The sequence below is a fragment of the Vicugna pacos genome, chromosome 13 (assembly GCF_048564905.1).
Source record: "Vicugna pacos chromosome 13, VicPac4, whole genome shotgun sequence".
Classification (NCBI taxonomy): domain Eukaryota; kingdom Metazoa; phylum Chordata; class Mammalia; order Artiodactyla; family Camelidae; genus Vicugna; species Vicugna pacos.
Genome location: NC_132999.1, coordinates 16,385,708 through 16,411,282, shown reverse-complemented (window position 1 = coordinate 16,411,282; position 25,575 = coordinate 16,385,708). Strand labels below are relative to the sequence as shown.

Below are 25,575 nucleotides of genomic sequence, written 5' to 3'. Positions count from 1 at the left end.
ACTTTAATTCTAAAATTATTTTTTGGTGATTTTTACAATTGAAGTATGGTTGTTCCGTACAATATAAATTACAGGTGTGCAATATAGTGATTCACAATTTTTGAAGGTTATACTCCATTTATAGTTTTTATAAAATACTGGCTGTATTCCCTGTGTTGTACAATATATCTTTGTAGCTTATTTTATACCTGATAGTCTGTACCTTTTACCCTCCTACCCCTATATTGTGCCTCCCCTTTCCCTCTGCCCCACTGATAATCACCAGTTTGTTCTCTATATCTGTGTGCCTGCTTTTTTTGGTTATATTCATTAGTTTGTTGTATTTGTGATATCACACAGTATTTGTCTTTTTCTGTCTGACTTACTTCACTTAGCATAATGCCCTCCAAGTCCATCCACATTGCTGCAAATAGCAACATTTCATTCTTTTTATGGTTGAGTAGTATTCCATTGTGTGTGTGTATGTATGTGTGTGTGTGTGTATCACCGCTTTCTTATCCATTCATCTGTTGATGGAAATTTAGTTTGCTTCCATATTTTGGTTATTGAAAATAATGCTGCTATGAACATTGGAGTGAATGTATCTTTTCAAATTAGTGTTTTTGAAACACAATGGGGTTTAAATATCCAGAAGTGAAATTGCTAGGTCATATGGTAGCTCCATTTTTAGTTCTTTGACAGTCACTATTTTCCACAGTGACTGCACCAATTTACATTCCCACTAACAGCATACAAGGGTTCCCTTTTCTCTACATCCTAACCAACATTTGTTATTTGTGTTCTTTTTGCCTTCCTGAGAATTGTGAGGTGATAACTCATGGTGGTTTTGATTTGCATTTCCTTAATAATTAGTGATGTTGAGCATCTTTTCACGTACCTGTTGGCCATTTGTGTCTCCTTTTTGGGAAAATGTCTATTCAATTCTTCTGCCCATTTTTTAAATCAGGTGGGTTTTTTTTTTTCTTTTTGATGTTGAGTTGTATGAGATATTTATATATGTTGGATATTAACCTCTCATTGGTCATATCATCTACAAATCTCCCATTCCATAGGTTGACCTTTTTTTTTTTTGGCGATAATTTTCTTTCTTGTGCCAAAAGGTTTCAACTTTAATTAGGTTCCATTTGTTTATTTTGGCTTTTATTTCTTTTGTTTTAGGAGACATATTTTTAAAAATATTTTTAAACAAAGGAAAAAGTGCAAGTACTTAGTCAATTTTCCTTACACTTATAGGGCTGTTTCCATTTTCTGAAAACTGTTAATAATATTTTGAAAGTATTTTAATATTTTAAAATTTAGAGTAAATTTTTACAGCTTATAGTTTTAGAATGCTGAGCAGAAAATATAAAGATGTATAATGTATGGTTAATAGTTTATTTTAACTTATAAATGTTTTAATAGAAACTGATTCTTATTTTTAAAGTCTTAATTGAAGCCTTCTATGGAACTTGTTAATTTATATCTGTTTGATTCTCATCCCAGGCAGGCATCTTTTCAAATGAAAAGCAGGAGGTAGAATGATACATAGAACATAGCATAATGCCTTCAATGAAAATCCCACAGGTAACTGCACAATTTTTAATTATGTAGGATTTTTAAAAATACATATTTAATAAATTATTTACGTAACATATTAGGGTTTATTTATAAAACTGCTACTTAAAAATCATTTTAAATATTTGAATTTGTCTTTCCTTTGAAAACATATGTATGTTTTCACTATAAAATTATTATAGTGATTTCGAAAAAAATCAAAATTCAAAGAAAAGGAAAATCACCCTATAATACTGATAAAAATTATTATTTTTCTGATACATTCTTTTCTAGAATGCTCTTCATATATATGTTACATAATTATAATTAGGATATGCATGTGATCTTTGTAACTTGTAGGTTTACCTCAGTTACCTCAGTATTATCTGCACTTTCCTAAGTAGCTGTTATCTCCATAGTCATTAACACTGGCTAAATGATATTAAATTTCATAGGTGTATTGTTATTTGCTCAATCATTTTTCCTTTATCAGAAATTTAGGTGATTCCTAATATCTCACTATAATAAAGTAATTTGATACATTTTGTAAAGACTAGACTACTTAGCAGTGAAATTATTGAATAAAAGGGTTATCAATTTTAAAAATTTTGGTACATTTTTACAAATTGTTTCTAGAAGGTTTATACCAATTTATACTCTCACCTGATACATGGTATCAATTTATTTTACTGAAGGTATACTTATTTACAATTCTACCAGAAATGCATGAGGGGACCAATTACACTACACCCTCACCAGCATAGGGTATTATCATGTTCTTAAAAGCTTTATTTTATTGATTCATAAGATGAATTTTTCAGACATTGGCATAGAATATAAATATAACAATATAATCTTAAGGCCTGAAAAATAACATCTTTTGTTTGCTTCTCTCATTCAGTTTTGGTAGCAGTGATGTGTGGTCCTTGTGTAGCAGGAGCTGCCTACATTTCCAACCTAATCTGATGAGTGTATAATTGTAAACAAAATTGGGTCTATGTTCCTAGCTGGGCCAGCTTTAATAAAAGCTGCTACAAAAGAAGATATCTCTGTTGAAGAGCTAGAGGAGCCATTTTGCATTCTAGGTAGGAAAAGAGATGAAAACAGATTAGATGTTCTCAAAAGATACTATTCAAACCACAGGTAAACTGCAGGCTAGTTTCATGGAGACAGTAATTATAATTTGAGCATTATAAAGAAGGATCAGTTCTTCTGACCAATTCATGCTGAGCATTATGCAGTGACCCTAACTAGGGGCTCACCCTAGTTTAGGCATGTGACCCTAAGTTTCTCAAACAAAATCCAAAAGACTGAAATGACGCAAAGAACAGACCAATGATCTAAGCGGTCATTCCGTCATCCTAAAATGTTTAAAAAAAAAAAAACCCCAACAAATTAAAAACATAATAAGCAGGAGAAAGAAAATAAGTAATAAAAGCAGAAAACATTGAAATAGAAAACAAGCATTTAATAAAAGAAAATGAGAAATTGTCTCTTTGAAAAGACTAATAAAACTGTTAAGTATCAGATGAACATTATGAAGATAAAAGTGAGAAATTATAAAAAGTGAGAAGGAATGAAAAAGGGGACAGTACAAAGAACCGTAAAAGTGCATTATGAACAAATTTATATCAGGATATTTGAAAATTTAAATGAAATGGACAAATTTCTAGGAAAATAAAACCTACCAAAAGTGACAGAAGAAGAAATACAAAATTGAGGAATCATATAACTGCTAAAGAAATTTAATGTATAGTTAAGCAGCTTCCCATAGAGAAAACATCAAGTTCAAACAGCATTACCAATGAGTTTTTCAAAATAAAGAAAGAAATCATGCATCTTACACAAGCTTTTCTAGAAAATAGGGGCAAAAAGAACACTTATCAACTTTTTTGTGATGCCTCTCTAACCTTGATAATTAAACCTGATGAGAACTTAAAAAAAGAAATCTCAGGCCAATCTTTTTTCATAAACCTAGATACAAAAACGCTAAATAAAACACTGGGACACCAAATCCAGGAATTTATAAAAAGAATAATAAAATAAAACTAACTTTGGTCTATTTCTAATAATGCAAATTTAGAACATCAATTTTATTTATCACATTAACACAACATATGTTGATAGACAAAGAATCATTTTAATAGTTGATATCCATTCATAATAATCTGAAATAGAAGGAAACATCCTTAATCTGTTAAGAGGTATTTACAAAACAGACAAAAAAAAAAAACCTGTTGAAAGCCACCCCTCTGAGACTGTGAATAAGACAACAATGCTCCTTATCATCACTTCAGCCTTATACTGCTGGTTGTGGCCAGTGTATTAAGGCAAGAAAAAACACAAGGATTGGAAAGGAAGAAATAAATTAATACTTTAAGTATTTTAAGGCAATTTACTAAGTTATTTGAAGTACTAAGAGTAATTAAAATTAAAAGTAAATGAAAATTAAGATGGCAGAGGTAGAGTAGGGACATAAAAGAGAACTAGTGATGAGGCTATAAAAAAAATCACATACCACATCTTAAATAGTTCTAGTCACTGGGACATAAACTGATTCTAATCTTTCTAGCAACCAGCAGCAAAAGGAATTCCAATCAATTTTATAAGTCACATAGGTGAAAACAGTCCAGTTGTTCAAGAGGAATATCATTATTTCTAATGCCAAGACCAGGTAGGATTTTTTCTTGATGGAAACTGTGTACAAAATATACACTGGATATGTAACAATATAATTGTTTACTAATGTATGGGCTTAAATTTTTATCTATAATTTTATGCTTTGAATTTTTCTTGTTTATATCCTAATTTGTTTCCATTTAGAGTCAGTGGTAGTGTTGACTATTTTGCATCTACTGAAGAGGAAGTCTACAACCAGGTTAAAAATATTTTTCTCATGTTAAATTATGACTGTCTACCTGAAGAGCCTGTGGAATATGATGATTCTTTATATAACCCAGAAGACCTCAGTGGACTAGCCCCTCAAGATTTTGAGTCTCATCTGGATGTTAAATTGGGAAGGGAAAAAAAGTAAATTTGTTTCTAAATGGACTGCTTGTACAAGAGATTAATCATTTCTACTAAAAATTATGGTGCATTTATGTCATGTATTTAGATGAATTAATAAAATATAGCAAGAGACGTTAAAGCTTAGTGATAGGGAATGAATATCCTTTTTATAAAGATATGATATAAACAAATTTTTGTACTTGATTAATAAACTAGAGACTACTTTGAATTGTAAGTCTGATGCATTTTCAAGTTTATGCCAACTTCATGGGATTTGATGACCCCTGTGGAAATGTGATTTTTATCGTCAAATATATATATTTGTTAGTATATTTTAAATACCCATGCAAAATACAATGTTAGAAAAGGTCTGAGAATCTGTCACTGTCTAGTCCCAGGAGCCTATGGAGGCTTAGGAGTAATTGCAGGAAAGAGATATTTGAATTAAGAAGTTCTGAAAGGATTGTCAAATAGGGGCAACTTCTTAGGAAACAGAAAGACCTCTGGAATTCAATGATCCTGATCTTGAATCCTTTTTCACCACTCATAGCCACTTGACCTTTAGTAAGTTATTTACTCTCTAGGTTGGTTTTTTTAATCTATAAAATGAGTACATTGATAAAATTTATTTCATAGGGTTATTGTAAGAATTTAACCAAGTATTCATGTAAACTGTCTGCCATATGACAAAAAATGATAGCTATTATTATTGTTGTTGACTATGTAGGTGCCAAAAGTTCTAGCAGGCAGAGAATTGCTATTATTTGATCAAGCAAGAAAATGAAGGGTCTGGTCATTAGCTTAATGCTGTACCAAGGCTTGTATCCTTTGGAGTGACTAACACATACTTGTTGAATGAACATGAATGAATGCATACAGTCATTTTTTAAACTATTCGTTCATTCATTCACTAATTTATTCAGAAAATAATCATTCAGTACCTACTATATGCCAGATGAACTCAGAAGTGGAAGAGAGAAGCATTAATTAAAGTCTCACGTAAATTTAAAACTATAGCAGTGGCAACTACTGAATATAGTTATCTTATAGTAATATCTCGTAGTAACTTATGGTGAAAAAGAATGTGAAAACAAGTATATGTATGTTCATGTTTGACTGAAGTATTATGCTGTACACTAGATATTGACACACTGTAAACTGAGTATACATCAATAAAATATATACATATACACAGAAAACCCAAAGTAATGGGGGAACAACACTTGCATTGGACTTTGCTCCTCTGGTAGGGTAAGGCTTACTTTGCAGAAACAGATTTTTCTTGTAGAGCTAAGCCACAAGAGGACAAAGCATTCTTCCTTCTTGCCAAGGCTAATCTTTTCAACTGCAACCTAGATTTAGTTCTTCTAGATCCTATTTCTATCAACAACTTGAGGGAACTAAGCAGCGTTATGGATGAAGCAGAACTTTAAGTTCCATCAGAAGGAGTGATATAGTGTGAATTATTAGTCCCATTCCCAGTGGCTGAGAGGATTCTCAAGTAAAAAACTTGTTTCAGTACCCAAATCTTCAACAGCTCAAAGAAAAAAATTAGGCTGTACTGAAGGCTGTGCTAGTTGCTTTAAAAATACTTTGCTTATATCAGGCAAATTCATTTTCTCCAGGGGAAGCTCATTGTTTAGTGCTTGAGTTAAAAAATTTCATGGTAATTAAGAGACAAATTATACTGATCATGTATCATCATTACAGACATTTAATGAATATCTACTGGGTATGTTTAAGTGTGCTGGGCACACCATGAATTTTGAGTTTCTAGAGAGGTGTGAGAACAACTGGTTTAATAAATCCAGTTTATTATCTAAATGTTTCATTAGTTTTGTTATTCTGGAGTGACACCAGAGACTGAACAAGAATTAATAGTTCTTCCTGAGCAGGTTTTCTAAGAAATAATTGAAACAAATGTCCTTAAAATTAACTGCAAACAAACTTTCAGATGACTGTATGAATTGCCCCAACTAAGCTGAGATGTTAACATTACCATATGTTGTGCTTTATATTATGTACCAGGACCTGTTCTAAATGTTTTATATATACATATATACATTCCTTTATTTAAAATTCAGAATAATGTCATGAAGTAGGACCATAATCACCCTCATTTTATGGATGAGACCAAGGTGCAAAATAGTTAAGTAACCTGCAAAGTCAGTACTAGTGAGTGTTGAAGCTGGACTTTAACCCTGGACAACCTGGCCTCAGATACTGTGTTAACTGTGTAGTAATTGTGGTTGTAGTAGTAGTAATAGCAGTAGTAGTAGTAGTAGTGGTAGTAGAAATACGGGTAGGGGTAGAATTAATAGAGTGGCAGGAGTAGCTCAATACTGAGGAGCAACACAGCTGATGGTTGAGAGTGAAGACTCTGAATCCAGACTGTCTGGGACCAAGTCAGCTTTGCTCCTAACAAGAAGTAAGACCTTAGGCAAGTCACATAACCTCTTTGTGCCCCAGCGTTCTCATCTGTGAAACAGGTATTGGGGAAGGATTAAATGATATAGTAAGGCACTTAGAATAGAGCCTGGCAGATGATAAATGCTCAGTGTATTTATACTGTGTATCTGTTCTGTACCCTTAAAAGAATTAGGAAAGACCTGAATAAGAAATCCTTCTTTTTCCTTTTTTCTTTTTTCTTCACTCATCTTTAAAATCCTATAACATACTTAAAAACCCTGTTACATAGTTTCTTCGTTTAGCGTATTTCTCTTTCTCTCATCCTAGGATGCTTTTTTTCAGGGAAATCTGATTTGCTGGCTCCAGGAGATTCGTGCCTCACCTGTCTAGGTTTATTATAAATTTCTTCACAGTATGGAGCAGCACATTGTAAATACTGAGCTTGGCAGGTGATGAGATAAGCCAGTCAAGGTGTAACCAGAATACGGAAACTAGACATGCATCGGGGGCAGGCCGACTCACCTTGCGAGTGTGAAGGGGGAGTTCTCTCAGCTGGTTAGAATAAGCTGGCCATCCACGTGGGCACTTACGAAAGTCAGGGCAAGGCTCAGGCAGAGAGACTGACTTCAGGGCTTTGCTTTGATCCTGGAGAAGAAAGGGGAGAGAAGAAAGGGAAGAGGAGATACTGGTGAAAGCAGCTAATTCACTTTCGAGACTGGGTTTCTTTGCTTAAAAAAAGACAATTAAAAATTCAGCTCCTCAGTCACTCTGTCGCCCGCAAAGCCCATTAACAATTCCCAGGAATTAAAAACAGAACCTGGGTAATAAAGTCCGACGTTTTCTTCTCCTTTGTGCTCAGTCTGGTCTCACTTGCTCATAGACGGCCGCGTGCAGAGAGGCCTTGTCCCTCGCCCTTCAGACCGGCGTTCCCGGTACCAAAGGGCCGCGCCTGAAGCCTCACTCCAGTGGACTGCGCAGGCCACTGCAAGTCAAAATGGCGGCGGCGGCCGCTCGTGGGGAAGCCCCGCCTCCTGGCTCTGCGGCCTGGAGGCCCGCCCAGCGAGAACTCCGCCCCCTCCCGGCTGAGGAGGTCCCTGTAAAGCAGCCCCGCCCACCGTGTGACGCAGAGAGCAGGTACTCTAGAGCGTGAGCTCCCGCCTCTCCATTCTCTGATCAAAGAATAAAACCTTTTGCTTCTGAACTGAACTTGGGCTCAGATGACATGCGGTAGGAGGACTCTGGTTGGGGCCTGACTCGGGAGGGTCGGTAACAATGCTGGCCACATTTAAAGTGCTCCACAGCCATTTGTGGCAGTGATTATAGCATCGGACAATACAGCATAGACCATTTCCACCATCACTGGTCTAGACAGCACTGAAAACACAGTGGTTGCTCAGTAAATGTTAGCTTAGTGAAAGTACTGAATAAACAAAGAATATATGCCTTGCCGACTTCACAGAGTTTTTTGAGAATCAAAAACTCTTGTCAAACGGTGAGTGATCCGGGCATGTTGAAGAGCTTTTATTTCCAATGATGGCTTCCAAACAACTACTTTAGTGGAGGACCTTTTGTTCTGTGGATGCACAATGAATTTTTTCTGTTGGTCATGTTTTAGGAATGGTGTTTCCTCGTGACCACTGTTCCTGCAGTTAAACAGCCTTCCCTTTTGATTACAGAAAAAAGGGTGAACTTGAAATAACTGTATGGCCTGGTTCGTCTTCCTTTTTCCAGCAGGATCCCTCAAACTTTTGATTCTCTGTTCAAAACCCCTTTGGGATCACTCCTAGGCACATTTTGTGAAATAAGTCTGTTAGGGAAAAAATGTGAAGTGTAGTGTGTGTGTGTTAGTCGTGAGCAGAGCTGGCATTCAAGGGATTTGTAATCCACTTACAGGGGTTTCCCAAGCAACCTGTGTGGAGGACAGAAAGCTGCTTTCAATAACAAGAGTGAAAGTGACTTGACTTCTTCTTTGTGATTTGGCTTTGCTTATTTTTTTTAAACTTCACTGCTAATTGATCTCAAAACTGAGTTACATTATGTGAATCAGTGCCTTACTCTTGAATCCATCTCCTAGATTTACCAAAGATGTTTATATACACACACAAATATATATGTTTCGTCTCACACATTTTATAACAATCTTGCAGGGCTGATTAGGGAGATCTAATTTTTGCAACTCTGGGGACAAACCAGTTTAGAGCATTTTGTGTGAGTGATTTGCTTCAGATTACACAGCTTATGAAAAGCAAAACAGGGCTAGAACTCAGGGCTTCTGATACTTACTCCTTTACACTTTGCTGGCTAATTTACTTTGAAGAGCAGTGAATACGTAGCAGTACATATAGACGTTAACATAAGCCTATTTCAGTTTCCTCAAATACCCTTTTAACTGGGTTGTGTTTTTGTCTTTTATCTTGCTTAACTTAGATGCAATGAAGAATAGTAGGAAGTGATGGATTTTGAAGTCAGGTTTGATTTCTGATGTTTCTTCCTCTACTTACTGGACGAATACATTTGGGCAAGTTACTAATATTTTCTGAACTTTGATTTACTCATTAAAAAAACAAACAAAGAAGCAAATTATCAAATCAGGAACATTAGCTACCTTGCCATATACCATGTATAATACACCATGCATATCATGACAATTAATTACATCTTAAAACTTAGCAAGCTCTTTACTAAGCATCTACTATGTGTCCCAAACTGTGCCATGCAAGGCTCCTTGAATGCAGATCCTGCGCTCGCATTCTTTGAGGCTCTGAGTAAGTATATCAGTGAGTAAATACTGTTAATTGAGAACTTAGGTCCAGCATTATGTCAAGAATGACATGAAAAATAAGAAGACATGGCCTTTTGCTTTAAGGTACTTACTTTCTAGAGAAGGAAACAAGGTATTTACTATTGTTATTCCCATTTTATAGAAGAAAGTAGTTATTAAACTATCAAAGTTCACAAAGGTAATATAGGGAAGAATGTGGATTCTGGCCCAGATCCATCTGACTTTAAAACCCTTTCTGCAGCTTGAAAGAAAATCTGATATAACCCCCCCAAAACTACACCCCCGTAAACACTCATTATGACAAACAACATTTATCTGGTATTCCTCTACTTTCAGATACTGCTCCTAACACTTTACATGCTTTCTCTCATTTCACCCTCACAGTAAACATGTGAAACAGGTACTTTCTTTGGCCCCTTTCTACCAATGGGGCATCAGAATTAGATCAGAAATGGCAGAGCCAGGATTCAAACCCAAGTCTGTCTCCAAAACTAACTCTTCACCACCTGCTAGAGGAGAGCCTGCCCTAGTCTTCCTACCACCATCCACATATGGAGAAACAGTTCCTCCACATTCTAGCGCACTGACACTTTGTGTGAATAAAGACTTCTCTCACCCGTATTTCAGAGTATCATTCCTTCAGATAACCAACAAGACTATTTGTAGCTACTATCTAGAAGGTTTAAATTATTTAGCTGGTCAAAGTATGCAACACAAAGTCAATTTTAAAAAAAAAATATGTATAGTCTTGTATCTTGCAACTTTGCTGAAATTGTTTATTAGTTCTACTAGGTTTTTTTTTTTTTAGTGGATTCCTTAGAATCTTCTACATGCAAATCATGTCCTCTGTAAATAGTTTTACTCTTCTTTTCCAATCATATATGCATTTTATTTCTTTTCCTTGCCTAATTACTGTGTCTACAACCTCTGGTACAATGTTAAATAGTAGTAGGGAGAGCAGACATTCTATTTCTGATCTTGGGGGAGAAAATTCAATCTTTCATCATAAAGTATGTTAACTGTGGGTTTTTCATAAGTATGTTTTGTCAGGGGAAAAAATTCCCTTCTATTTGAAATTATTTTTTTTAAGTGAATGATTATTTAATGTTTTCAAATGCTTTGTCTGCATCTACTGAGATGATCATGTGGCTTTGTCTGCTATTCTATTAACATGGTGATTGATTTTTGAATATTAAGCCAATCTTGAATTCCTAGGAGAAATCCCACTTGGTCATGGTGTAAAGTCCTCTTTATGTATTGTTGAATTTAGATTGTTAGTATTTTATTGAGGATTTTTCATGTAAATTCGTAAGTGACATTTCTTGTGATGTTTTTCTCTGATATTGTTATCAGGATAATATTGGCTTCATAGAATAAGTTGGGAAATACTCCCCCCATGTCCAAATTTAAAAAAAGTCTTCAAAGAATTAGTATAAATTATTATTTAAATATTTGATACAATTTACCAGTAAAGCCATCTGGGCCTGGATATTTCTTTCAGAAAGTTTTGAAATTACTAATTCACCCCTTTACTTCTTATTGGTATATTTGATTTTCTATTTGTTTTGAGTCAGTTTTTGTTGTTATTATCTTTTTAAGAATTTGTACATTCCATCCAGCTTATCTAATTTGTTGGAATAGAACTGTTTAGAGTATTCCCTTATGTGTTATGAGTTTATCCTTTTATCATTATAAAATGTCTTTGTCTCTAATAAAAATTTTTATCTTAAAGGTATTTCATCCAATATTAGTAAGGCCATTCCAGTTCTCTTTTGGTTACTTTTTGCATAGTATACTTTTTTTTTAAACCTATTTGTAACTTTGAATCCAAAGGATGTTGCTTGTAGACACAATGTAATTAGATCGTTAAAAAATAATACACCCTACTATTCTCTGCCTTATGATTGGAGTGTTTAATCTATTTATATTTAAAGTAGTTGCTGATTAGAGATGACTTTTGTGTGACATTTTGTTATTTTTTCTTTATAACTTTTGCCTTTTTTGTTTTTTTCACTGTTGTGTTCTTTTTTGTTAAACATTTTCTAGTGTATATTTTAATATTATATTTTTAAGTTATTTTCTTAGTGGTTGCCCTGGTGATTACAATTTACATCTCAATTTAAAAAGCACTGAATGCTTATCAGAATTCTAGTTTGCTTTTGGAATACATCTCATGATATGCTTCTCTAAAAAAAGGTTCTATCCTCTTATAAGATTGAGATTTGTTTTATACTCTCTCCCATATCATAAAACACCTTAATGTTAAAGACAAATCATGTAGCAAAGAAAGCTCTTGAGTTTGTTGAAATCCAAAATTAAAAATATTTGTTACCATTTGTTGGATAGGTACTATGTGCCAAGCACTATGTTGGGTACTTAACATCTCCCTTGAACCATTCGAAATCAAGCCTAGTACTATTTCCTATTACATCATAGAAATAATAACTCACAACCAGCCACAATTATAAAGAATGTTTAGGTCTCTTCTACATTTCACATCAGCTTAGCCATCACATCTAGGCTTTTAAAAATATATTCAATTCTCTTTCAGCCATAATGTATATTTTTTGCTTATTGGATTACTTGATCAGTAATAATTCCATTAAAAATGCACCATTCATGTAATTCCCTAACAGTTAACAATGCTTCTTCTTTCAGTCTGGTAGATCCTCTGATCCTGAATTCTTATTCCTATGGCCCAATGCAAAGGTTGCTCTTGTAGATGGGAGATACCCCTTTGTTCACCTTCTGGAAGGAGATGAATATATGTATATGGATGAATCCAAGTTAAAGAAAGATGAGAAATAGTGAGTTCTGACATTTTTGCTGCTAGCTTCTTAAACAAATTTAATCATACATCTAGTATAATATTATGAATATATTAGAACAAGAAATGCCCACAGACTAATCACAGAAATACTGGATATGATTCTTTCATCTTTCTTCTTTTTCCTTTTTCTTAAATAAGTAAAGCTGTTTAATGTAACTTTAATATAAAAACTGATATAAAATTATTTGTTTTGAAGATGAATTTATGAAATTATTTGAACCACAGGCCTCCAGATTAGGTCTTATGACGTTAGAGCTTTGACCTACTAAGTTCAAAATGAGAGTCTTGAACAGAGGTTCCCTAACTTCCTTGGTTCACAAAGCCTTTAGTGTCTGAGTAATTTTTTATGACACTACAAACGAAATACATAGCACTTCTGTTTATTACATAGTTAAGTCCAAGTGACAAAATATATATCTTTGTTCTAATAGTCTAGTACATTTTGGACACTTCAGGACTTCTCAAACTTTGGAATTAGATTGGACACAGCCATTATCATTTTGTGTTCCACGTTAATTTTTTGTATAGTACTTTTATTTTCACAGCAACCAATGAAAAATTAGTCTTTTAGGATGCCATCAAAAAGAATGTAATGATCTAATGTTGAAATTGTGAATTACCTCAAGGTAGTAGTTCACAATGCCCAACAGATATAGATGGCATTTGGAATCAGATCCCCATTCTGTGTGGAAAGTTGACCAAGTTTTTTAACTTTATCGAGCTTCACTTTCCTTAACTGCAAAATAGGATCATTGAATCTAATCATTGTAGAGTTCTTTAGAGGCCAATTAGTGGAATCCCTTGAATAATATATATTTGGTCACCATTATTCAAGGAGCATTTAGTCCACCAATCAATAGTAAGAGTTACTGAACAGTCAAAGATTTTATTTGCACCCAGACTTGATGACTAAGTAGTATGATAATGGTTGTATTTGAAGTAAGTTTTAAATCAGTAGAAATATTTTAGAAAGTATCAGAAATCAAATTTTTAGTGGAGGAACTGATGGGTTTAGATTTCAGTTTTGCTCCTCATTAGAAAAGTAACTTTGACCTCTCTTTCTTCATCTCTAAAATGGTGGAGATGGTATCAAGACGGGTATAGTATTATGAGTAACTTCTACTCTTCTGTAAAAGTAGAAGGCACTCAAAGAATGTAAGTTTTCTTTCTTCCTGTCTTTCAGGGCTTGTTCTGCCATTGAGACTGAACTGTACCAGATCTGGTGTTCCTTGGGGAAGTCCTTAGGGGATTTTTTTCTCTGTAAACCTAAACACTGATCATTCTTATCAGGTTTACAGAAGAAAGCACTGAATTTTATTCTTCAGGCAGACTGTGAAATGATGGAATAATATTGCTACAGAATTCTCATAAAGGAGCTGCCTTTGCTGTCTGTTGATCTTTTCTGGTTTATACCATAGTACAGAGACTCTGTCTGGATTGCCTGCGTGAGTCAGTTATTAGTTATTAATTAATTGTCAAAGGTTTTATTATCCTTTCTCCTTAGATATGATGAACATGTTTCCCCAAATGGAAAAAAAGTTGACTCCAAACAACTTATTTTAAAAATAACTACTTATTAATAGGTTTATTTGTCTTTATTCAATAGAAAATTTCTCTTAAAGTAGACTTATTTGTTTATAGATGGGACATGATTTTCTAGATCCCCCAAATGATAACTCTGTTTCTTAGAAACCAAGTTCTTTAATTTTTTCAATCTGAATTTCCAAGTTAATCCTTCTTGCTTGACTTAAATCCCTCTTATTCTAATTTAAATTTTTAAAGCTCATATTCCATCTTTGCTCTTGAAAAGCAGCTCCTAAGCTTTCTTGGTATAATAATAGCAATGATTATATAGACAGTTCCAATTTTGGTGGAATGGTGTTGACAGAATGCTATTTTAGTCAGATCTGCCTCTCTCCCTTCTTAACATTGTGGTGGTCTTCACAGAGCACAGGGCTCAAAATGGGATCCTGCAACAGCAGGAGAACCAGACACACTGAATTGCCAGACTTGCTTATGAAAAATTAATGGGAAGGAGGCAGGGAGTGATTGGCAAGTGTAGGAAGTAAAAGTTTTAGGAATTCTCTTAAATTTCAAGACTTAAATAAGTGTAAAATTTAGCAATTATTCAGTAATTTATTTTCTGCGTTTTAAAAAGAAATGTATAAATAGCCTTCTTTGTGAAATTATGTTCATGTGCGATGTCTAGAGACAAAAAACAACAGACTGACGTTTAACTATAGTCACATGTTCCATGTTATTTTCTGGCATTTTTCTTTTTTCTTTTTAGAATATCTAGTTCTATCTAGAAATTAGCCACAAAGAAACAACAATAATGTTAAAAATCCACGGGGGAGAACATGATGGAAAAGAACAGTAGCTAAGCTTAGATGAGCTCTGTATGATTTTACTTTATAATTTCCACTTTTCTATTATTTTATATTTTCCTTGAAAAGTATGTCTTAATGAGTATTTATAATTTTAAAAAATGAGTTTACATTTTATCTAAAGAAATCAAATGTATCAACTACCCTAGTCAGTCTGTTCTTTCAAGCTATTTTTACTTAGTCAAACACAATGCTGAGCATCTTAAATACAATGATATGTAATACTTTTGAGCATAAAATAGATACCAGGAGTAAGATATAGAGTAAAAACTTTTGTCAATCTTCATTTTATGGCAATATCAATATGTAGCTTGACGAGAAAAATTTTAAAAACAAAAGTGCTTAAAATATATTATTATCTGAATATTAATGACAATGTTTTTTCTTTTTTCACTTTCTCTTTCTCTTCAGTCAGGTGATTACACAGTTCTTAAATATAATTAAACAGAAGAAACAGCAAAGCATAACCCCCCTACATTATTATCCAATAATCTGATTTTCAGTAGAAACTATATTTGTAAGTATTTTATGCTCAATTTTTCAAAAAATTACAGTCACTACTATATGTAATTGCTTTGATATTATGTAAGCTTTTAATAGGTAACTTAATTTCTGAGATGTTAGTTGGTTGAGAGCTCTCAGTGGATTAGAGATAGGTTTCCTCATTGTAAAATAAAAAACAGTAGCAATTGCTTAGATTAAATGGAAATGTTAAAGTTCATAAAACTTTAGAATCTTGGAACAATTGCATATATATATATATATATATATATATATATATATATATATGCACAGAACTACAAGATTAGTCTTAGGTGATAGTCCCTGGCTTGAGAAAAAAATTTGGTTTGACATTTAGTAATTAAGCCTTTTCGTAAGATACTGCATTGACTCAGCAAAGCCACATAAATATCAGGTGTAGAGGACTTTGGCTTTTAAATGTTAAAAAATAACTGGAGCAGATAGGTATCTAAAATAGAGTTTTATAATAGGAATAAAAAAGTTTAATAAATCCACATCATTTTCTATTTGATTGTAAATATATAGAGTTTTTTTGTTATGATCTGCCTGTCTCATGAAGTAAGATTATCTAAATATGTACTTTTTTTTTTTTAAGGAATTGCTTACTCAACTCTGTGCTTTCTGTAAAACACTATAAAATTGTGTGCATCTGCAAGTTAAAACCCTTACATATTAGCAGGCTAAAACTGAACAGAATTTGATTGCAGACCTGACTTGTTTTTCTGGGCTTTGTCACCAGAAACATATCACACTAGAATGTGCTCAGGATTTTTTGAATAGTCCATGAAAGGTGACAGGGATGTTAATCTCCACTTCAGCCCTGGCAACTTCACTCAGGTCCTTGGCATTCAGAATCAGGAGATAAGCGGGCTTTTGTCCTGCCCCAGGGCTCACCACCACACTCAGAACTACACCTGTTAAGCAGAAGTTGATAAATAAAGAAAAAAAAAAAAGAAAGAAAGAAAAAGTCCAGAGAAATAGATTGTCATTGAAATAATACAAGAAGTGTTACATTGACAAATAAAGGGAACCATATGACTTGATATCTTGTTCTGACTCTTCCACCACCTAGCTATGTGACCACCCTGAAAGGGTGTTTTAAACTCTTCATGTCCCCTAGACTGCAAGCTCTAAGAAGGAAGTGACCATATCTGTCTTGCCCACTGTTGTATCCCAATAGCCTACGATAATGATTAGAACATAGTAAGTATTCATTAAATTCTTACTGAATGACTGGATCTTTCTAGCTGTATCATAAGATTTAATGTTTACTCTACCTACTGCAAAAAAATTTTGTGACAATCAAGTGAAAATATATATTAAAATACTTTGGAAATAGTAAGGTATACTATTTCTATAATTGCCAAGACCTAGCTTACTTCCTTCAAACAAAATAACAACTCTTGCAGTTTTGACTGGATGGGCTGTAAGTGTAAAATCACTGGCATAAAATGGGCCTGCCATTCTTTATTTTATTCATTTCTCTGTGGTTTTGCATATTTCACTCCCAGAGAGTATGACCCACCTCCTTGTCCCAGCTAATCAATAGTTCACTAAGACTGATGCTTTATAACTGAGTTGCTGTTGCTCTGGATCCTTTTCTAGCCCCAGCTTACTGAAAGAGAAAACCAAAGCCAGAACCACAAAGCCTCCTTCTCATTCTCTTGGATCTGTTAGAATACTCAATTTCCCTCCTTAGAACTCTATTCCCTTGCAGAACTGTATCCAGGGCAGGAAAGGCAAAACCTTAGAATTCATGCTGCTCCTTCTTCCTCCCCTTCTCCCTCATCTATAGCAGACATCGATGTTTCATCATGGCACCAGACGGTGCTTCAGCATTTTTTCAATATTAATCAATGAAACTTGGCCACAAGGTAAAACTTACTTTCAAATAAGTTTAAATTCTTTAGTGCTGTCCCACTGAATAGTATAAAGCATTATTTCTAAACTTTAGGGATTAATCAACATAACTCTTTAGTGAACTAATTATATGAACTCCAATAGAAAGAGAGTGTTCAGACACATCTATTACTTTCATTACCATCATCTTCTTCCAGGGCATCTGGGTGAGAAACAAAGATAGGTTCTGAGGGGTATGAATCAGGCTCTTGCCACACCCAAGTTTCTTTAGTTTTGACATTCAGCTTACAGAGCTGCTTGTAAGAAAGAAAAGTCAATCAATCAATCAGTCAGTCAATATCCTTTACTTGACTAGCATATGACTTAAAGTACTATTTGAATATTAGGAAGATGGATTAATTACCCTGTCTGGAACAAAGTGATTCAAGCCAAGTCCATATGCATATGTGTAAGGTTTCCCACCATACTTCTGGTAATTGATTTGAGGAAATTCAAATGCTACAAAACAGAGCACATGCTTAGGAAAACTTAGTTAATCTCGTTGAATGGAACATTTTGTTCTCTGTCACGTGAGGTTTTTCCTAAAGCATCTCACCTTGGCGAGGCCCTGAAAAGAGAACCTCAGGTTCCAGCCAGATGGTCTCATCACTGCATAGAATTGCAGTGGCAGTTGTGTTGGGGAGTGTGACTAAATTCTTGCCTGTGTCAGCCTAAGAAAGAGGGTAACAGAAACCTCAGTGAGCAGGGAAGAAAAATCAAGCAGCCATAAATTCTGTCTTCCCAAGTTTTGTCTCCTGAGTTCTTCACTTCCTAAGTCAACATGTAGGGATAAGTAGTGCAGAAAACTCTAGAAGGATGAGCCCAGGAACATGACTGGGAAAGCCATCCGTGTCCATGTCAGTTGCTGGCTGTGTATCACCGGGAAATCATATAACGTCTTGGGCCCTCAGTCTTCTCACCTGTGAAATGAGACTGTCCTCAAAGAAAATTTTGGGTTCTGAGGATGGGGCTCTGGAGAAAAACAGTATTTTTCTGCAGAACAACAAGGACTTCAGCCTCTAGGGATCCATACAGTGTCGATCTCCTTTATAGCTAGGATACATTTTGATGTTATTTGAAAAAAAATCATAAAGTTACATTGTCAAAAAAAAAAAAAAAAGAAAAAACTACTGGACCAAACATTTTATAAGACCGCTTGTCATCCATACTGCCCCCATGTGATTTTTCAGATTATTTTATGAAAGGAATGGATATCATGAGCTCTTTCAAAGAACATATTCATTTAGTAATACCTGCATCAAATATTTGAGTACTGTTTTGTGCTAGACTCTATTCTAGGCATTTGGGATATTTCAGAGAACAGAGTTCCTGTCCTCACGAAGTTTACATTCTAGTTTGGGGAGAAAAACAATACATAAAATTAATAGACAAAGTGTTTGGTGCATCATGAATGTGGAGAGAAAAAATAAAGCAGAGTAGGGGGGTTAAGAAGTGAAGGATAGGTGAGTAATCATTTTAGTAGGTGGTCAGGGTGGGCCTCATTGAAAAGGTGACATATGGGATAAAACTTGTAGGAGATGAGGAAGCTAGCAATGCAGATATCTGGGGAAGAGCACTTGAGCAGAGAGAACAAACTGTAATGGCCTGAGGTAGGAGTATGCCAAAGGTGCCCAAAGAGCATTAAAGAGACCAGTGGGCTGCACTGACTGAGCACCAGGGAGAAGAGCAAGAGAGGAGGACAGATTGCAGAGAGCCTTACAGGTCATGGTGAAGACTTGTTTTTTTTTTCTGTGGGTGAGAGATGGGAAACCATTGGAGGGTTCTGAGCAGAGGAGTGGAATGTTATGATCTATTTTTAAAAGAATCACTCTGACTGCTTTGTTGAGATCATCTCTGGGAGTAGGGGAGATGCGAGAATGAAATCAGGGAAACCAGTTGGTCTCGTCGTAGTCCAGTCAAAAGAAAACAATGGTTCAGACTAGGCTAGAAGCATTGAAGTCGGCGAGAAGTGGAAGGTAAAGCCAAGAGAATTTCCGGATAGACAGGATATGGGATGGGGAAGAGGCAAGATATTAGGAGAGGAGTCTTAGGTGTTTGGGCTGAACAACTAGAAGTTGGAGTTGTCACAACAAAGACAGGGGTTACTGCAGGTGGGGTACATTTTTTTTGGTAGAGGAACAGGAAAAATTTAGGTTTTGTTTTAATAAGCTTGAGATGTCTATTGAACATCAAAATACAGACATGGCATTGACAGTGGCATATAAGAACCTTGAGTTGGGAGGAAAGTTGGAAATGTAAGTGAAGGCTGCTTTAAAGCAAGAGTTTTTACAAAAGGAGTGAATGAACAAATAGAAGCTAGAACAAAGGGCTGAGTTCTGGTGCCCTCCAACATTAAGGGGTCTCCAAGAGAGGACTGAGGGAATAATAGCTGGTGGGGCAAGAGGAGTCAAGAGAAGGATTTTATAAGAGGGTAAACCAATAGCATGATATGAGTGATCTAATGAAAATGGGAGGAGAGTGACAATATATGAGGCAGTGGGAGAGAACTGCATATGAGAGAGGGGGAGAACTGTCCCTTGAGTGGGTGAGGGACAACAGGAAAGACTAGTTATGAATAGGATGATGGGTCATTCAGTATGAGTACAGATGCTGGTGGGTGGGTAGATGTGGTCACAGGAGTCTACATTCTTTTCTGATTTCTTTCATTTGTTTCAGTGAAATAGGAAGCAGAGCCATCAGCTGAGTATAAATGTGTAGGTGGGAGGTGTTAGAAGTTTAAAGAGAAGAGGGTGTGAAATATTTAATTAGGAAAATGAAGCTGGGAAATGCAGCAAAGAGGTTGGTGGTCATGAATTTAAAAGTGGGCCAGTTAACACAATTGTGTGTTTTTAGCACTTAATTTCAGCCTTAGAGGTACAAGCATGTAGTGTGTGGAGAGTTGAACTTAATTAGGATTGTGATTTTGACAAATGAGTTCTACAAAGAAAGAAAGACAAAAGAGAAATGAGGACCTATTCAAGGGGGTGATTACAATGATTGATCATGAAACTTTAATTGAATCAGGAGGGATGGTAAATCTTCAAGAGAGTGAGGGGTGGTGAGAAGGCAGTAGGTTCAATAGATTGGAGGTTCCTGGGGGGAACTGCAATAGGGTAGGTGATCTGGAAAGGTAAGTGGTAGTAGTCAGAACATGTCATGTATGAAACTAAGGTTATAGTAGAAGCACAGCCAAGGGTACTAGCAAGGTCAGTTGTGTGACTGGGTGGGGGAGTGAGTGGCTGGGATAGAATGGAAGACAGAATCAGTGGAAAAGGTCAAGGAACTGAGAGACCAGGCTGTTGGAAGAATCACCTAGGATGTATACACTGAAATTGCTAAGAGTCAGGAGCAGATCAGGGGAGTGTGGTATTGAGTCAGAAGGGAGACGGAGGGTGATTAGTAGGTGACAACGGTAATGAGGGGTGTGTATATGTATACATACCACTTGGCTATATAATTAGCTGAAATGAGACTTAAAATTGGAAGATTTTAAGGGTGGGTGGAAGAAACAATGGTCTGGAAGCAACAAAGTGGAACAAAAAGGATACCTGCCCCACCCCCGAGGCCCAGCAGTACAAGGGCTGTAGGAGGAGAAACTGCCTGGAAATTGTTGCCAAAGAGACCAGTGTCCTTGAGAAAGTGTCAGATTTTGGTAAAAGAAAGAAGGTGCAGGGAACATTCTGAGCAGAGGGTAGAGGGAATTTTTCTGGTGACGTACTATGAAGTTAGAGGAAATCATGAACGATTTGCAGGATTGGGAAGGGATGGGAGGAGGCGAGGAGCAAAGAAAGGAATGGCTTTTTGTGAGATGCCGTGTGTATGGATACATATGTATTGTATATGCATGCAATACATTCAAATGTCGATGTCGAACATGTTACCAATGTGACTGTAACTGTAATGATTTTACCCTGTTCTGTCTTATATTTTATCTATTATTAAATTAGGTTTTTAATGTAAGAAATCTGTAACATTATCTTCGCTTTCCTTCACAAACTAGTTCCCCCTTTTCACTCTCACTCCTCACTATTTTTTTAAACAGATCCATTTCTCCCCTGACCCAGCAATCTCACTTCTGAGAGTCTATCCTATTGATATATCTGCATATACATAAAATAACATACAAGATCTGTTTATTCCACCTGTAGGAACTTTTTGTCTTTCTGTTCCTACTACCACTACATTTTTCTCTCACCTGAGTGATTTTAATAGTTACCTACCCAGGTCCCTAGCTCCCTCCTTTCCTCGCTTCCAATACTACTTACATACAACACAGCCTTATTTTAGAAAATCAAAGCTGTAAATGGCCTTAGTTATTATTTAGTTCAATTTATTCAGGTTTCAGAGCAGGCAACTGGATTTTAGAGTAACCTGCTCACTGAGTGACTTGCTCAGAGAAGACAGACATTTAGTAGTAGAGACAACTGTAAGAGTCAGTACACTTGATACCCATTCCACTAGCTCTGAATATGGTTTTCTTCTGTTCAGAAACCTTAACTGTCTTCCCATCACCTGCCAAATAGAGTACAAACCTCTTAGCTTGGTCTGAAAGCCTTTAAAGTTTACCTACCTATTTTCTTTTAAAGCCTTTCCCCCCATTTATTCCTTAGTCTAATCGGTTGGATTGTAATCAGTTTCCTCTGTTTTTCTGGCCTTCCCCACTTCTCTATCTTTCCTTAAACTAGTCCTATTGTCTTCCATTGATCTGCTTCAATTCCATTCCTTCTGCCAAAATATTGCAAATGACTGTGTTACATAAATCTCTCCAAACAAGTATGACTGTCCCATTCTCTTAATAGCCAAAGCAATTTATATCCCCCTCACAGTACTCATGCTGACATGCGTTATCATCACTGAATCTCCTTCCTTCTCCCTACCACACTAGGTAATGACTTTCATTCTATTGATGTACCCACTGAAGCAACTAGTATGATGCCATGTTATAGTGGTTAATTAATAACCATTGGAAGAAACAGAAGACACAGTCTAGGGTAACATTCGACATTCTCCATCATCACTGAAGTTCTGCATTCTATAACTGGGTAGTCTTTCTTCAGGCAGTGATGACTATACTTTAAAAGAAACCTTCCTTTTTCTCCTTTCTGGAATGTGGGGAGAGGGAGGCAAGGGATATGTGAATTAAATGATCTTATTTTATTTCTGTAATTTAAAGATGACTGTGATTTAACCATTACTAGTAAAACAAGAGTTTACTAAAATCAACTGACTCATCCATTTGGTATTTTATGGGCATTCAACTACACACCAGAGATATGCTCCCTAAGGGGAAAGTAAGGGGGTTTAAGATATCCAGACCACCGATCGCTCACCACAATTTCCCTTTAGAGCTCCAGATCCATGTATACTAGCTGCCTATTGAACATTTCTGCTGAAATGACCAGTGGGTACCTTAAACTCAACATGTATACAATAAATCTTACTCCTTTTCCTGAAAACTAACGCCTTCTACTCCTGTTTCAAACGCAATTAATTGTACCATCACCCACTCAACCACTCAAGGCAGAAATCTGGAGGTAGTTCAGAAATCCTTCCTCTCCATTACCCCTTCACATGCAGTTAGACACCAGCTCCTGCTGATTCTACCTCCTAAATATTTCTCAACTTTATGCCTTCCTTTATCCCTCTGTTTCTACTTTCTTAATTCAGATTAATCTTCTTTTACTTGCCCTATTGCATTAGTCCTCTGGTACAGCGTCTAACTTCTAGACTCCTCACTTTTCAAATTATCCTCCGTGATCCCAGAGTGAACTTTCTGAAATTCAGATCCAATCATATCACACATACCCCACCCCCTATACACACTTAAAATACTTCAGTGGTGCCCTATTATTTACATAACCTCCAAAGGCTTATAAAGCCCCATACAATATCATTCTAACCTATGTTTCCAGTCCCTCTGCCCAATGCCCATCCCCCATATGCTCCTAATGTACTAGCCTCAGCAATTACTTTACATTTCCATAGTAAGTTTTGCTTTTTTAACTCCTCCCTGCCTTTGTAGAAGCTCATTTACCTAATTATAATGCCCCATGTCGATCTTCTCCTTTCTCATTCTAGAGTTTACAAGCTTGCTTAAGAGCAGTAGTGTCTAGTTCTAAATTGGGTTTATTTTCCACTATATCTAATCTAAGCCTTGGGTACAATGTTTTACATTCCATGTAGTTGCCTCAACTACTTTTGTGTGTATATATATATATCTCATATATACATAAATAAGAATGTATGTTCATGTATCCACTATAAAAATTATTATTTTTAAAATTTTGACTGGCATTTTTATCACACTAAAAACTCCTGATATTACTCTGGTATTCTAAAAAGACACTCACTGAATGGAGGGAAGAAAAAGTAGAAATAAAGAGATGATTGTAGAAGACTGTTGATAATGTTTATCTTCTAGTGATATTTTCAGACTTAGTAGAAACCAGAATAATGGACTGATTTCCCTACAAGGGCACTTTCTGATTCTCCAGTTCTCTATACTTTCAAGCTATTTAAATTAATTATTTATATTATTGATAAGGATCCCAAGAATCAGTAGTCTGTGTTATCTGAGAAAGCATATTTTAGAAAGATTTTGTAAATAAAAGAACAGCAGATTTAGAGACAAAACCTGGCTTTCATTCTGGCTCTGCACAGTTGGATATTGCTAAGTCATGTCACTCTTCTGAGCTGCAGTTTCTTCATTTGTAAAATGAAGGGAGTTGAATTAGTTAATTTTTAAAGTTCCTTCCAGCTGTGAAATTTCAAGACTTTATGAATAAACATACAGCAGGAGAAAAACTCCTGAGAGAGATTAAACATTCCGATTATATCTGAAATCTCTGTAGAGGGCAGTTACCTTGTCAATATTCAACGGAAGTACGTATCTCCTAACTTCAGGTTGGGGAGCTTTTCTGGCATTTTTTTTCACCTCTTCCCAGTTCTCACGTAAATTGGCTAAATATAAGTAATTATAAACAAATTCAAATCTGCAAAAATAAGAGGTCAAACATGAGGACAATTACAAATACTCTTAGAGACATGATTCATGCCTTTTAAAAGCACAAGTGCTTGCCTGTTCTCTAGTGGCTAACCCAGAAACTAATAACGGAGGTATATTGGAGACACTTTTCCTGCCTATGCTGGGTAGAGAAAAGAATCCTGCCTCATGGATATGTTTATACAACAGCTGCCTTTGATACTTTCTGTTCTGATTCCCCACCACTATTCTGTCTGTGTCTTTAGGGGATATTGTCTTCTTAGTGACTTGCTGTTCTGAAGAAAGCATGCCTCTTTTTCCCAAACCCAGAGTGGGTGGACTTCAAGTCCCTCCAAGGGATCTTGTCAAGTTTGAGTTGAAGTTAAGTTTCAATTCATTCATCAAGTCACAGACCTTTTATTTTCAGGTCTGGTTCATGGACTTGATCAGTTTTCTATCATTAGCCATGGTTTGATGTTCAGTTTGTGAGTGTTTCTGATTATCTAAACTCCCTACTGCTTTTCCAGTTATATTTTGCGACTTAAGCATACTTCTTGCTTTTTTAGATGTAATTCATATTAAGTATTGAGGGCAGCATCTCTTAACAAACCCGTTTTCCAGGAGCAACTTGAGATGTAACATTTATCCAATGTTCTTTCTTACCCTTTCCAGCAACAGAGATCCACAATCAGGAACTCATTATCTTCATAGGTATTGATGTGATGGAAGAGGTTGAAAGGAGAGGTCCTGTACTTATTATTGAGATATTTTTTTCTTTTTTTGTCAGCAATATGAAGCCAAACCTTGAAAAATGAGGAGAATATTTGGATGCATTTAAAAGGGAAAAGAGTGTGCATGATGAAACACATCTTCAGAACCAGAAACCTGACCAAAAAAAAAAATGTATGACTTACCCCCATGGTTTCATTGGACTCAAAACAATCCATGTAGTTGGCTCCCCAAAGACTCCATGAAGAGAGGAATTTGAACAGGTTAATTTTGACTGGTGTCTCCACAAAAACAATGTAGTTGGGAGTCAAACCAAAACTGTTCAGAAACAGAAATAAACTTGTGAATGAGAAGGGCTGATTCTCAAACCACAGAGAAATATGTACACATGAGGTATGCTCAGTTATATGAATCAACAGTGCCTACATGAAATTAATTACATTTAAATTTAGGTTTCTGCAAGAAAGTGTCATGATCAGGATTGGTATCAAGG

The 25,575-nt window shown here is 35.6% G+C and overlaps 1 protein-coding gene and 1 long non-coding RNA gene across 7 annotated transcripts in view; both read right to left on the bottom strand.

Annotated features, from left to right (window-relative positions):
- LOC140700881 (uncharacterized) overlaps window positions 1-7,897 on the bottom strand; it is a 95,904-nt gene extending 88,007 nt beyond the window's left edge. For both annotated transcript variants that reach the window (XR_012079615.1, XR_012079616.1), the window contains exons 1-2: window positions 7,769-7,897; window positions 7,474-7,596 (exon numbers count right to left, since the gene is read on the bottom strand). This is a non-coding gene — a long non-coding RNA (uncharacterized lncRNA). The remainder of the gene's footprint in view (window positions 1-7,473; window positions 7,597-7,768) is intronic.
- Window positions 7,898-12,190: 4,293 nt separating this feature from the next.
- The window catches only part of RPE65 (retinoid isomerohydrolase RPE65), a 30,248-nt gene continuing 16,863 nt past the window's right edge, over window positions 12,191-25,575 (bottom strand). For 3 of the 5 annotated variants that reach the window (XM_072974219.1, XM_072974220.1, XM_006205347.4), the window contains 7 exons: window positions 25,268-25,400; window positions 25,017-25,156; window positions 24,234-24,363; window positions 17,928-18,042; window positions 17,736-17,830; window positions 17,514-17,625; window positions 15,755-16,386 (listed from right to left, as the gene is read on the bottom strand). In XM_072974219.1, coding sequence (XP_072830320.1) covers window positions 16,235-16,386; window positions 17,514-17,625; window positions 17,736-17,830; window positions 17,928-18,042; window positions 24,234-24,363; window positions 25,017-25,156; window positions 25,268-25,400 — 877 coding nt within the window. In that variant the 3' untranslated portion in view covers window positions 15,755-16,234. Of the gene's footprint in view, window positions 12,482-15,754; window positions 16,387-17,513; window positions 17,626-17,735; window positions 17,831-17,927; window positions 18,043-24,233; window positions 24,364-25,016; window positions 25,157-25,267; window positions 25,401-25,575 lie in introns of those variants that run through there. The other 2 variants (XR_012079028.1, XM_072974222.1) reach the window with 2 other exon arrangements.